The sequence below is a fragment of the Cyprinus carpio genome, chromosome B6 (assembly GCF_018340385.1).
Source record: "Cyprinus carpio isolate SPL01 chromosome B6, ASM1834038v1, whole genome shotgun sequence".
Lineage (NCBI taxonomy): Eukaryota > Metazoa > Chordata > Actinopteri > Cypriniformes > Cyprinidae > Cyprinus > Cyprinus carpio.
The window spans coordinates 20,201,706-20,215,896 of NC_056602.1; the positions used below are offsets into that span (position 1 = coordinate 20,201,706).

General features: G+C 37.0%; 1 protein-coding gene and 1 pseudogene across 3 annotated transcripts in view; one reads left to right on the forward strand and one right to left on the reverse strand.

Moving 5' to 3' along the window:
* slc9a7 (solute carrier family 9 member 7) overlaps window positions 1-8,579 on the forward strand; it is a 37,995-nt gene extending 29,416 nt beyond the window's left edge. For 2 of the 3 annotated variants that reach the window (XM_042726125.1, XM_042726126.1), the window contains 2 exons: window positions 82-187; window positions 6,472-8,579. In XM_042726125.1, coding sequence (XP_042582059.1) covers window positions 82-187; window positions 6,472-6,735 — 370 coding nt within the window. In that variant the 3' untranslated portion in view covers window positions 6,736-8,579. Of the gene's footprint in view, window positions 1-81; window positions 188-6,358 lie in introns of all 3 variants that reach the window. The other variant, XM_042726127.1, reaches the window with a different exon arrangement.
* Window positions 8,580-8,590: 11 nt separating this feature from the next.
* Window positions 8,591-13,579, reverse strand: LOC109081873 (annotated as a pseudogene).
* Window positions 13,580-14,191: the final 612 nt, after the last annotated feature.

Genomic DNA, 14,191 nt, shown 5'->3' on the forward strand with positions numbered 1-14,191 from the left:
GTCAGTGTGTGACATCTTACTGGTTCACGTCTGCTTGACATTGACACTTCAGCACAGTTTTTCCCCTTAACACAAGTACAGTTACCTGAAGCCTATCCTGACCCATAGTGGTCCCCCTTTGACCTCCACTCTGCCGGCCTGCTGCGGTCCTCTGGCTCGATGTCTGACCAGCCCCCAGGCCTATGAGGTAAAACCACATACGCACACGCAGTCATTAAATCAGTCTGTTTGATATATATATATATATATATATATATATATATATATATATAATTAATAAAATGATTATAAAAAATATATTAAAAAAGGAATCAATGAAATATGGGGAAATATTAAATATTTATTCTCATACATTTATTTTATTATTTGATTGATTTTCATTATATTTTTTATATAAAATAAATTATTTTTGAACGATTATTTATTTATTTATCAAATATATATGTTTATTCATATTTTTCAAATTAATATATTTTTATTATTTTGTATAAAATCAGTTAAATATAAAAATGAAAAAACAAATCTGTTTACTTTATCAATCTAATTGATTATTTTAGTAATTTTTTATTTATTTTATTTTTAAAATGTTTTCTATATAAAATCTGTTATATTTGAACAATTATTTATTTATGATATAGATTTGTATCTGTTTATTCTTTCTTTTCAAATTTGAATAGATTTGTATTATTTTATAAAGAAATGTAATACAAATCAAAATCAATCAAATATGAAAAAGATAAAAATATCTGTTTAAGTTTTAAAAGCTAATAGATTTTTATCTACACACACACACACACACACACACACACACACTATATATATACATATAAACATATATATATATATATATATATATATATACACACACACACACACACACACACACTCAAGGCTGTGAAAACAAACACAGTCATGGCCAAAAATATCGTCACCCTTGGTAAATGTGATAAAAGAAGGCTGTGAAAATTAATCTGCATTGTTAATCCTTTTGATCTTTTATTTAAAAAATTCTCAAAATGTAACCTTTCATTGGATAATAAGAATTTAAAATGGGGGGAAATATCATTATGAAATAAAAAAAATTCTCTAATACACATTGGCCACAATTAACGGCAGCCTTTTATCCAATACGTTTTGAAACCTTTATTTGCCAGTTTAACAGCTCTAAATTTTCTCCTATAATGCCTGATGAGGTTAGAGAACACCTGACAAGAGATCAGAGACCATACCTTCATCCAGAATCACTTCAGACCCTACACATTCCCAACTCCATATCCCTGTTGCTGCTCTTTAGTTCACCACACTCATTTTCTATAGGGATCAGGTCAGAGGACTGGAATGGCCATAGCAGAAGCTTGGTTTTGTGCCCAGTGACCCATTTTTGTGTTGTTTTTGAGGTTTGTGTTTGGATTATTGTCCAGTTGGAAGATCCAAACGTGGTCCATTATAAGATTTCTAACAGTCAGTCATTTACTGATTTTTTTTATCTGTTGGTATTTGATAGAATCAAAGATGCCATGTATCTAAACAAGATGTCCAGGACCTCCAGCAGAAACATAGGCCCACAACATCTAAAATACAGCAGTATATTTCATTGTACACATGGGGTACTTTTTATCCCTGTTTTCACCAAACCCATCTTGAGTGTTTGCTGCTAAAAAGCTCATTTTTTAGTTTCATCTGACCATAGAAGCCAGTCCCATTTGAAGTTCCAGTCGTGTCAGAAAACTGAATATGCTGGTATTTGTTAATGGATAAGCAAGGAGAATTTTTCTTGAAACCCTCCCAAACAACATGTGGTGATGTAGGTGCTGTTTGACAATTTTTTTTTGTGAGGTTTTCTGACCCCGAGACTATTTTCTGCAATTCTCCAGCTGTGGTCCTTGGAGAGTCTTTAGCCACTCAAACTGACCTCCTCACTGTGCATTAGGACGATATAGACACACGTCCTCTTCCAGGCAGTTTCATAACATTTTCTGTTGATTGGAAATTCTTAATTATTGCCCTGATGGTGGAAATGGAAATTATCACTGCTCTAGCTCTTTTCTTAAAGCCACTTCACTAATTTGTGAAGCTCAATAATCTTTTGCTGCACATCAGAAATATATTCTTTGGTTTTTTTCTCATTGTAATGGATTATTAAGGGGATTTGGGTTTTGTTTTTCCTCCTATTTATTTTTCTCTGAAACAGGAAGCCATGGCTGGATAATTTCATATTCATAATAACCCTGGAGTGCTTAAAACTGGGAATATATACTTCAGAGATATTTTACTTATAAGAATTTCTAGGGATGCCAATAATTGTGTCCAACGTGTATTTGAGAAGAACATTTATTTCATAATGATATTTATCCCCATTTTAAATTCTTATTATACAATGAAAGGTTAGATTTTTGTGATTTTGTTAAATAAAAGATCAAAAGGATTAACAATGCAGATTAATTTTCACAGCCTTCTTTGATCATATTTACCAAGGGTGTCGATATTTTTGGCAATATAATAAAAATGAAAATCAATTTAAAAATAAAAAATGATCTGTTTTTTTTTTTCAAATCTAAGTGATTGCTATTCTTTTTTTTAATTAATAGTTTTTTAATAAATACCACCCTCAATTTACTATATTAATTCAAAGTATCCACTAACAGGGTAGATCCAAACTGATACATTTTATAATTAACCCAATGCCTATATTATCCAAATGGTTCCATATTTGCTAGTAGATTGCTCATTGCTTCACACTGCACTTTGCCATGTTTCTAAGGATTTAGCTTATTCTGAGTTCCTCAGCAGCACACTTTGGTTTCCATAGCTTGCTTTCTTATGTTGTTGCTGCTCTGTGAAACCCTGTTTGAAAAGAAAAGAGAGAAAGACAGACAGACACACAAAAGCACTGGGGTTTTTAGACTGGACACAGACCCGAAGGAAGACGCATTCAATGTGCGCCCGGTCACAAAAGAGCCTTTCATGATGCCACTCTGATGATGGTGAGCCTGAGAGGCCTTCCAGTATCTCAAGCATGGAGAACACAGTTCTTCACAGCGGTCACAGGCCCATTCACTCCTGCAAATTCCCCCATTCATCACAATGTTAGTACTGTAGCTCGGCCTGCTTGGCTGAGCTCACAAACATCTTACAGTCTTACATTGTGCTTTTGGGTCACAATGAGCTAAATGTCCTGCAGAACTGCTTGACCGCCCACCTCTCTCCCACGTAACACAATTAAGCCTCTCAAACTGTATAGCTGCAGCGAATGGTATGGTGTGAATACCAGCAGAGAGTTTTTGTATACCTATAATGAAAATGGTTCATGAAAACCTCAAAACATGAGTCATGATGTTTGTTACATACATCCTTTTAAACTGGGTCAGTTCATCTAAATACCCCAGTTTGTCTGTCTGTATATATTTCTGTATTATTTTCCTAATACCTGCCATATGCATCTAAGGTCACTGTCTCTTTTTTCTTCGAATTGCATTTTTTTTGTTTTGTTTTGCTGTTCATCTTTTTATTTTACCCCAGCTCTCTCTCTCTGTTCCACAGTCTACATCTAGATTTCATTTTCATATTCACTTCCTCAATCAGTTTTATTAATCACTTGCTCGTTATATTTAAAAAGAAATTTATTGTCATAACGTATTCCTCATTTTTTGGCTTAATTATGCTGCCAAAATGTTTTCTTTGGCTTTTATTTAGTCCTCTGGTTAAATCCATTTTGTATGGTTTCAAATGTGAATAGCAGGCTTTTTCATTCTTGCAGTTTCCTCTTTGTTTAAAGGTCTTTTGTGTTGAACTTGTTTTTTTGTTCCTATATCACTTTATTTTGAAGAGAATAGTTCTCTTAATGATAATGGTTCATTTATGGAGGTTAAGTATTGGATAATGTACTGTTTGCCAGTAACTGTTGCAAAATATGCAACATTCCTGTATTTTGATTAGGCAAGAATTGTTTCCAAGAGTGATTTTTACTATTTTGATTTGGCTTCTTATGGAACCATTTTCAGTGGCGAAGAAAATAGCACAAAATAACTGTCCATATTAGTGAAGGGTTCTTGAATGTCTTATGTCTTAATTTGCCCTCCCAAATATTAAAGGGATACTCCACCCCAAAATGAAAATGGTCATTAATCACCCCCATGTCGTTCCAAACCTGTAAAAGCTTTGTTCGTCTTTGGAACACAATTTAAGATATTTTGGATGAAAACCGGGAGGCCTGTGACTGTCCCATAGACTGCCAAGTAACACTGTCAAGGTCCAGAAAAGTATGGAAGACATCGTCAAAATAGTCCATCTGCCATCAGTAATTCAACCGTAACGTTATGCAGCAAAGAGAATACTTTTTGTAAGCGAAGAAAACAAAAATAACGTCTTTATTCAACAATTTCTTTGTCAACAGTCTCCTCTGTGTCTCTCCATATCACCATATGCTGCGCATTCTCATGGAGAGACACAGAGGAACAAGGATGCGCTGTTTTCTTTCAAATCAAAGCTAAATACACATATAAACAGTGTATCCTTGTGTCGTGGATGATACAGAAGAGCATACACAGCATACAGTAATATGGAGAGACACAGAGGAGACTGTTGACAATATACCTTCATAAAACCTGCAAAATCCCTGTAATATATATGCTGTTAGTTCTTGCAAAATAGTAAAAGAGATCATTTTGCTATAATGACTGATATAACACTACAATATTCCTCTTATTATTATACAAATAAACAAAAAAGGCATGAAATGTTGATTTGAGTTGAAAGTATGTATAAAGACAGATACCAGGAAAATGTTTCCTGGGACTTAATTATCCAGTTTAATGGTCCTTATGCAAAAAAAATTAAACATTATATCTATATGTATCTCTCTCTCTGTGTGTGTATATATATATATATATATATATATATATATATATATATATATATATATATATATATATATATATATATATGTGTGTATATGTGATGAACTGAATATGAATGAATTGTCCCCAAGAGCCCTGCAATAAGAAGGAGGGAGTGTAGGTCTAGAGCCTAGAGCCTTTGAGAGCTTAAACAGGTGATCTTCACGGACTAAATCACACCACCTCAAACCATTAACATGGAACAGGCATTATTTAGATCCTTCTCAAAGGATTTAGCAGCAGCTATATGTGAAGCTAACTGTTGCGTAACAGAGTTTAGTTTGTTTGATCTGTTGGCACACAGTGTAATCCTCTGGTGTAATTGTGCTTCAGAAAAAAAAACCTTCAATAGCACCCAGTGATTCTATGAAGTACCACTAAACCCAGTGACCTGTGAATGGCGAGCCTTTAAACTGTGGGAGATGCTTTATAGCAGAATGTTTGTTACATATGCATCATGTGAACAGAGTTGTGTGAATTTGCTGTGTTGCAGTCAGCTTATGCTGCCTTCAGTTCCACATGGGAAGCTCCTACAGTTGTGTTGCTTTTCATTGAGATAACTCGCGTTCAAGATAGGAAACAAGATAGTCTAATCTTAAGAAAAAAAAGAAAAGATGATCTACAGCTAATGGTCTTTTTTTTTCTGTGCAGAAAGAAAAGGAAATGTCTGTCACTTTTACAAAACCGATATAATTTATGCATGATGATCTCTTATAAATAAATAATTTTCATAAAAGAAAACCCGACATGCGAGTCACTATCTTACTTTACATCACTTGTTTCATAATCTTTGATGTATATGATAATTATTAATGATGTTGTAATATAGCCAAATGTAAAGGGTGTGTATTATTTTTCAACAATTAAACATTATAACCCAACCTGCTTTTATCGTGGATGCCACAAACACTCTTTAAAAATTGTTTTTTAAAATCTCAAGAATTGTAATCTATCATAATAATTTTTTTTAGCTAAAGACTTTTTGTTAAATTTCAACAAGTTTTTTTCTTTTAAGACATGCTTAGTTTTTTTTATTACAAGATTTTTTTTTTAGTTTTCAAGTTTTCCCCCCTTTTTTATCTCAAGGCTTTTAAGTTATTATTAACAACTTTTTTTTTTAATAAATACATTTTTCTTTATAGTTTGTTTTATTTTTTATAATCCAAGCATTTTTTTCTCCTTTATTTCTAATTACCAAGACATAACTTGACAAAAGTATTTTCTACCATCTACACGGCCCTTCTAATATTACAATTTTACTATTTAAATACTATTGTGAATATTGTATTTCCATTTCTAAATATGAATTTGTCAGTCATTCATGTACACATAACTTGTAATTACAATATTCCCATTGGCAATTAAAGGCTGCATTACACACAGGTAAGTACTGATTTTTTCCCTTTGCACAAAGACATTTAAGCGTATTTCTCTCTTTATTCTGTCTTCTTGTGACTCCACAGTGTCCCTCATGAACCTTTGTGCTGAGCTTGAACAGTGTGTGCGTATATGTGTGTGTGTGTTGAAGCATCCCGTCCTCCTCCCTTCATGTCCGACTTGTCACTGTGCTCCACAGAACCACGAGCCGCTGCGAGACAATGACTCAGACCTCATCCTCAACGAAGGAGACCTGACGCTGACCTATGGCGACACAGCCATCACAGCCAACGGGGCCTCATCCTCCTCTGGCCCCGAAGGATCGGGCGGCAACTGGGGTGTGAACGGCAAACGCAGCGACAGCACGTCAGAGGACGCTCTAGAGCGAGAACTGGACACGCGTGAACATGAGCTCTTGAGCCGCGGCACACGTCTCGTTTTCCCCATGGAGGACCACGCTTGACCCCGCCTCCCAAACCTTAAACCACACCTCCCTGCACTCCATACCTCCACTTTCCTTGCACATTGATCCATCGGACCACCCAGGACCCCTCCAAAGATCTTCTGCAGGGGGTCCGAACACTCAAGGGAAAAGAAAGATTGAAATCAGGAGGGTTTGTTCTCAGAGAAACGGAGGCGACATAATTGATGCTGTGGCAGACTCCAATTCCGTGCCTGCCCCTGAAATGTGATTGTAGAAGAAAAAATGTAAAAAACTGCATATTGGACATTAATTGTCCTTATTGCTGTGATTTACAATGAGGATTGATGCCAAACAATCTCTACTGCCCTTAACATTCACATTCATACAGTCTCTCACACACACTGCCCGCCACATATTAACATTTTAGCTTAGTCATTTTTGTTTTCTGTTAGCAATGCTGCTACAAGCTGGGAATATGATTGATAAACATGACTGAGCCAGTTTTTCTTGTATGAACAGCCAGTATTATGTTAATATTTTGCATTTAAATGCTGCTCTTTCCCATCAGGAAAATAAGTGAGCAGCTCACAAAGTTTGTAAATATTCCATGGCAGTGGTGTTCGTGAAAGCTCACAAACACAATGGCAGCATTGACTTGAGTGCATGCTCATCTCATGACTGCATACGGGAACCTCGTAATATTTAACTCTAGCGTGTTGGAGTTTACACTCCCTGCAAGATCTTGGTTGTACGAATGCCAAGTTGTCAAGCAGTGGGATTTATTTTTTATTTTCTTAAAAAGCTGGATGCAACAAGAGTGTATGAGCCATGCACTTTAGCTGCAGCCCTTGCATGGCTTGCTTTATTATATTCGCATATTAACCACTTGCACACTCTCAGCCAGAATTTGTGATGCAGAACGGTGTAATTATCAAGGAGTCTTCATATCTGCATCAAACATTTCTTTTGTGCCTCGTCACATTAGAATGTTCTTGAAGGTGGATCTTTCCATATGTATGAGTTGCTGCTATATAGCAATCGGCGATTCCTAAATCAGGAATCTGGAGTGTTCAGCATGATGTTGACCCGGCTGTTTATCTATTCATGCAGTAATCTAGTGGCCTTGTGCCAGTAACCGCCAATGTGCATTCCTTCCGTCCTCCGTGTCTAGAAAAGAATGATGTTAATAAGTGCAAGTCAAAAGTCCAAGAGTTTAGTTAATAACTAACTCAAAGATGTTTGAAATAAGTCATCATTCATTCCTATTTCTACTCAACACAATAAACTCTTGCCATTTAGAAACCTTTGTAATGGTCTGGACTTGCGCCTGTCTGTTTGCTTGAGTTGTGTGAGGAAATGCATCACTTCAACGGAATATAGTTCAACATCTGATCAGAACATTTATGTGTTTTGGCTAGCGAATGAGCCTCACGGGCTTCGTGGCAATCGCGGTTTAAGGCGCAGAAACTTAAACCAGCTGTAGCAAAAGACTGAATTCAAATGTAATCCGGCTAAGAAGTCACTCCTCCTCTGAATGACTCTTTCAACCTGTCTGAACACATACTATGGTGGATTAGTGTGTTCCTTCAGGATATGTATCTACATTCATCTTTAACTTGCTGTTCTGCATGTCAGTATATAAACAAACAACAAAAATCCATAATCAAGCTGCCATTTTTTTGTCTGTGATGTATGAAACACCAAAATGCTCTGTTTTCCAATTTAAATCAGCCTGTTAAATAATGTGAAAAAACTGTGGTATGGTTTGTAGTTTATCTATTGTATGTTTATAAAAAAAATTGCCAATGTATCAAAGTGGGCTACAGTAGCAATACCTAACTAAGGTATTTGATTTATGTCATTAAAGAAGAAGAATAAAACAAGCAAACTAGTGTTTACAACAAAAAATGTATGTACAAGTTTTATTTATAAATAACAGATTTGTTCATTTATTAATTCTGACGGTTCAAGTTACTTTAGAGTAAATGTTGTTTAGAATGACAAAACAACGTTAACAAAATGATAATAGTGTGAATGTTGTTGTGCAGTAAAAGCACAAAAACACCCGTGTCCTCAGAGAATGATTGTGTTTTAGTTTTACATGGGACGTTCTGCCTGTTTAACTATTCAAATTGCAATCCTATCCTCTTCATACACAAATGAACACCACATTCTGCACAGTCTACCAGCCCAGTGCAGACTTCGTATGAAAAGAACAAACTGGTGACGTCCAGGGCATACTGGGAAATCTCACACCAGTGTGAGTGTTGAGACTTAGTGGAGAGAAATCAGAATTTCATTTGGGGTAAAACTCTTTTTCCACTCTTACATTTCTCTAGATCTTCGGTTCACTGAATTGCACTTTGTGCTTCACAGATAAGTTCTGCATGCATGTTTTTTTGGGCAGTACCACAGAAAGTGGAGTTTCCTTGATGCATAATCCTCTTTTCATACGTTGTTGATGAATATGGGAATGCCTAGGAATGTTTTCATCATGAAATCCTCCCAGCGAACTGAACACAGTGGGATGTCTGTCTGTCTCCGGGCCTGGTGCATGTGTAACAGCACGAGTGCACGTAAAGACTCGGTCCTGTGTGTCTGATTATGGGCTGCTGGGGATTGGGCAGGGATTATTGCGGATGAAATCTGGCAAGCCGTTTCATTCTCTCTCGCTGAACGTGTTTCCCCTCTTGTTATTGTTAGTCTTTTCGTACAGGAGTCTTGTCAGTATCAGATGAGGTCGATGGGTTTGTGAGTGTCTCTCTTCTGTCGTCTACTCTGCGGCCCGTGACGGCACTGTGAGGGAGATCTCAGGGTGTTGCTCCTCAGCTCCATCGGTGTGTCGTAGCTTCATATCAGGCTGTTCCCCCTCTGTCCTCCTGTTCCTCCAGCATATCAAGCTTCTACAGCGAAGAGGGAAACATAACTTAGTTTTTTTATTGATATGGACAAATATTGGGATGTTTACTGAAAACAATGATTTTGTATAGAATGTCAACAAAGTTTAGTCATAAAAGTACAGTGTGTAATTTCTGCATTGCTTGTATTTTTCACGGATATTCAGCGTGGCTGTTTACATTTTAACAATGTGTTCCTATAGGCCTACTCATACTAGAAGCAAATATTAGTTTAATAGATATTAGTATGATATGAATAGCTATATTATATTATTTACTACTAGTATTTAAATTATTCTAAATGCATTTAAATATAATAATCTAATAGTAGGTTATAATATTGTTTTTTGTTTCTTGTGGTATTTTTATTAACCCTGTGAAACAATGTTTTTAAACAATTTGACATTTATATAATTAAATATCAGATTAATAATTAAAGAATTACTAGCTTTTTGTTGCTGTGAAACCCAAGCAATCAAAAGCTTTCCAAAAATATGTTTTTCAAGTCATATTTGAAAACAAGGTTGTGATGAGCGCTAGGTCTTGGAGGTTGTCTCATCTGGTACTGAGGTCTGCATTGGTCAGCCGTGTGCGTCTGAGTGTAGTCATGGCAGAGCCCTCACAGACTGAGCTGGTGACAGGCCTCAGCTCAGGGAGCACTGGTCCCTCCAGGGACTAACCAAAACAAAGCAGTCCCTATTTAAGCCTGTTCCAACCACGTGTGGTCGGTCTGTTAGGTCACAGCAGCCCCCCTCATCACATGATGCGGATAGCGATAACAAAGAAGCCTGTATCATGATCCATCGCTCTGTTATACAGCGACGTTTACATGAAATCAGACTCGAGCATGATGGCCAATTGATTTGACACGTACTGCAGTCGGATATTTTTATGGGTCACAGTGCGGAGAGGATATTTATGATATGTTGTGCTGATTTGACTTACAGCATTTTTAACCATTATATCGGCTACAGTAAAAGTAAAACTGGTCATTTTGCTGACCCAGGTCTGTTTGGAAATTACAAAATTGCACCACCATATAGCTTACACTTCCCTGAGTTCAAGAGGACAGTACTGACTTCTCTGGCACCATATTGGTTTCAGAATGGATCAGTGACCCCAGCTAAACTTGACTCTTCTATTGTCTCTTTTTAATATTCATGTTCATTAAATGCTGAATATAGTGCACTGATTCTGCACTTTTGCCCTCGACAGTGTTTTTACAGTTACTGACTGAACTGGTACACTGTAATCCAATGTCTTGTATGTTGACAAGTTAAAACCTGTTGTTTACGATATATAATGCATTAGCTAATGTTAATAAATTGAACCTTGTAAAGTGTTCCCAATGGTAAAAAATACAATTTCGCATTTGTGAATCGATAATGTTGACGCATTTTAGCTAAATGAGACTCTAACTGACATCTATAACTTTATAAAACAATTCCCTTAAGGAATATGTAGAACATTTTACAGTGATGTTGCCAGATGTAATAGTATGGTACTTTAATATATACCATGGTATTTAAATGGCTTTCAAAGAATTCTGCGATGCATATACTGCTACTAATTCTGTTACCTTATAAAAAATGTACAGTGGCTGTGCCACAATACAGTACAAAGGTTTGGGGATGGCAATTTTATTATTATTAGTTTTCTAAAGAAGTCTCTTTTGTTCATCGAAGCGACATTTAACTGATCAAAGATAAAGTTGTTGTTTATCTTGTTGTTTATATTGTTAAGTATTATCACAATTTAAACACATTTTCTATGTGACAACAGGAAAAGGCATTAATCCAGTCTTCAGTGTCACATGATCCTTCAGAAATCATTCTGATTTGTGGCTCATGACATTTATTTTATTATCAATGAACACAGTTGTGCTGGGTAATACTTTTGTAGCAAGTGTGATAGATTGTTTTCAGGATTCTTTGATGAATAAAAAGTTAAAAATAGCATTATAATAGCAAATAAGCATGAGTAGAAATTATTTTTAACAATATAAATGCCTTTACTGTAACTTTGATCAATTTAACTTGCTTGCTTAATAAACGTAATTAATAATAATAAACTTACTGACCCCAAACGTTTGACCAGAAATGCTATGGGTTGCTATACTATGTGTTTTACAATGGTTTCTTTGCCAAAAAAACAGAGAACTTTTCTGTTGGCGTTAAAGGGAAAGTTCACCCAAAAATTTCAATACTGTTATTTACTCAACCTCATGTTGTTCCGAAAAAAATGTTGGTAACCAAAAAGTTGACAGTAAACATTGACTTCCACTGTATGGGGGGAAAATACTATGAAATTCAATGACTTCCACATTTGGAACAACATGAGGGCGAGTAATGATGACAGAATTTTCATTTTTGGGTGAACTATCCCTCTTCTATACACTCTGTAAATCTGTAATAATATTGCAAAATGAACACTAATGTAAAGTGTGATATACTTAGTCATCATGCTGCCCAATTATGTTGTTATCTCACTGAGTTCTGGGACCATCGGGGACTGAACTGTTGACAATCAGACAGGTACACATACCATAAACCCCTGTTTTGGTGGTTTTAGGTGTTGTCCATGTTCCTCTTCTGATAACCCAGCTGTCTCATGACCTCGCTGCAGTAGGCTTCAACCTGGTTCACCTGCTCCACGTTCAGCCTTTCCCTCCAGGCGTAAATAGCCTCTTTGGCATCTCTGGATGATATGAGGAAAGGTTTATCTGAGGAATAGCCCTGTCCGTGTGTCATGTTCACCACAAACTTCTCCATGGCCGGAGAAAGGGTGAGGTTGGAGAACCGATAGAGCCTCTGGAGCTCGTCCACGGGTCTGAGGACCAGGTATTCGTATTTCAGCTGCATGTAGTTTCTCTTCACCCACGGCGGAGCGTTCATAACGAGCAACATGTCGTTGAGCCAGTTATCGCATATTAACTCCATCGCGCTCGAGACGTAGTTCTCTGCACGATGGACCCTGTTGCTAGGCACCAGAAGGCGCTTGTATTTATCGCTCTGCTTCTTGCTCCTCAGCACCTGTATGCTCTCCTTCACCAGAGCCAGCTTAGACTTCAGCCGAGAATTATGCACGGCCCGGGGGTCGCGAAACAACTGGACTATCTGGAGGTTGATGGCGGGGTCTCGCATGAGGGGAACCAGAACCGCCAAATCTAAAACCCGCACGTCTTTGATGACCATCACCGGGTACTTTTTGCACTCCTTCTCCAGCTCTTTGATGTCTCTATGGTGGCATTTACCACACACGTCTCCTTGAACTAAACCAATTTCGTGCTTTTTATACGCTTTGCAGAGAGGCTCGGAGCAAATGACCTTGTTCGTTTTCCAGCCGAAAATAAAAGAGGTGCTTACGTTAGACGAGCCTGCGTAGAGTTTCAACACTGAGAAATCGCATCTAAACAGAGAGTTCATCATCTCTCACACCTCCCCTTAAAAACCCCCCATCACCCCCCATAAATATAAAGCGCCTGCCACATATTCCACATGGGCTCGTATAAATAAAACACATCAGGATGCTGATTAAATAATTCCCCTAAAAAAGAAGAGCCTGTCCTCCAGGTCGCGTGGAGGTATATGTGCGTTCTGGACTGACTCCTGTTGCCGTTGTCCTCCACCTCCGTTGAGTTGCCCGTCCTGGTGCTACTCCACAGGGCGATGGTGCTCTTCAGATCGGGACATTTTTGTTGCTGATATCCATCTTTAATGTGGGACGATTTGCTCCGGTAATCTAGTACGTAGGGTATTAAAAGCAGCACTACTGAGTATCCTAGAATTAAGATGATGTATTTTTTCTGAAGCCTTCTCTTCATGGCCTCAGCGGAGTGAGAGACGCAGATGTCGGCGAACTGAGGCGCCTGTCTCGATGAATACTGTTAGATTACAGCAGTAAACTTTGGAGGGTGGAATCCTTTTTCTCAGCCGTAACGCCGATAGTCCCGCCTCCTGTGCCAGGATTGGCTAGTGGAGTTGCTCATGAGAGGATTGTGATTGGATAGTTAGGAAGTCGATCATATAGCCTGAAGGGCGGGGGAAAAAATTACACCAACCACGACTACCTACTACCAAAATATGAGCACAGTTTATTTGTATTTAATATCAATTGCCCCTTATGAAAAATAAATAATTAACATCACTGTGCGATATAAGTGTGCCATATTTTAATATTATTAAAAAGGTAGGTTAACATGCAAAAACACCAACCTATTGTTTGGGGAAGCTAAACAATGTAATTACTAAATACATTAATTGTATAATAAATTGTATAAATGTATAAAAACACGTGATAACTTGCCATTATAAAATGTAAACATAACAGTAAAAATAAAATCACTCAATCTGCAGTGGGTTTCGAAAGTATGCCGAAAGGCACAGTTGAGACGAAGTGAGCATGCTTTCTGATGATACAGTTTTTGGAGTACAGTTGCAAAATGTCTTACGGTTTTGTTCTGTGATATATCAATTATAAACATGTTTAATTTGTTTAAACTGTTCTTTTAGTTTGTCTCTTCAGTACAGTACTTTTAGAAAATAGTAAAATACTTTATGGTAGAATGCTGCGCAAACAAAAGTGCATGAACTATTTTT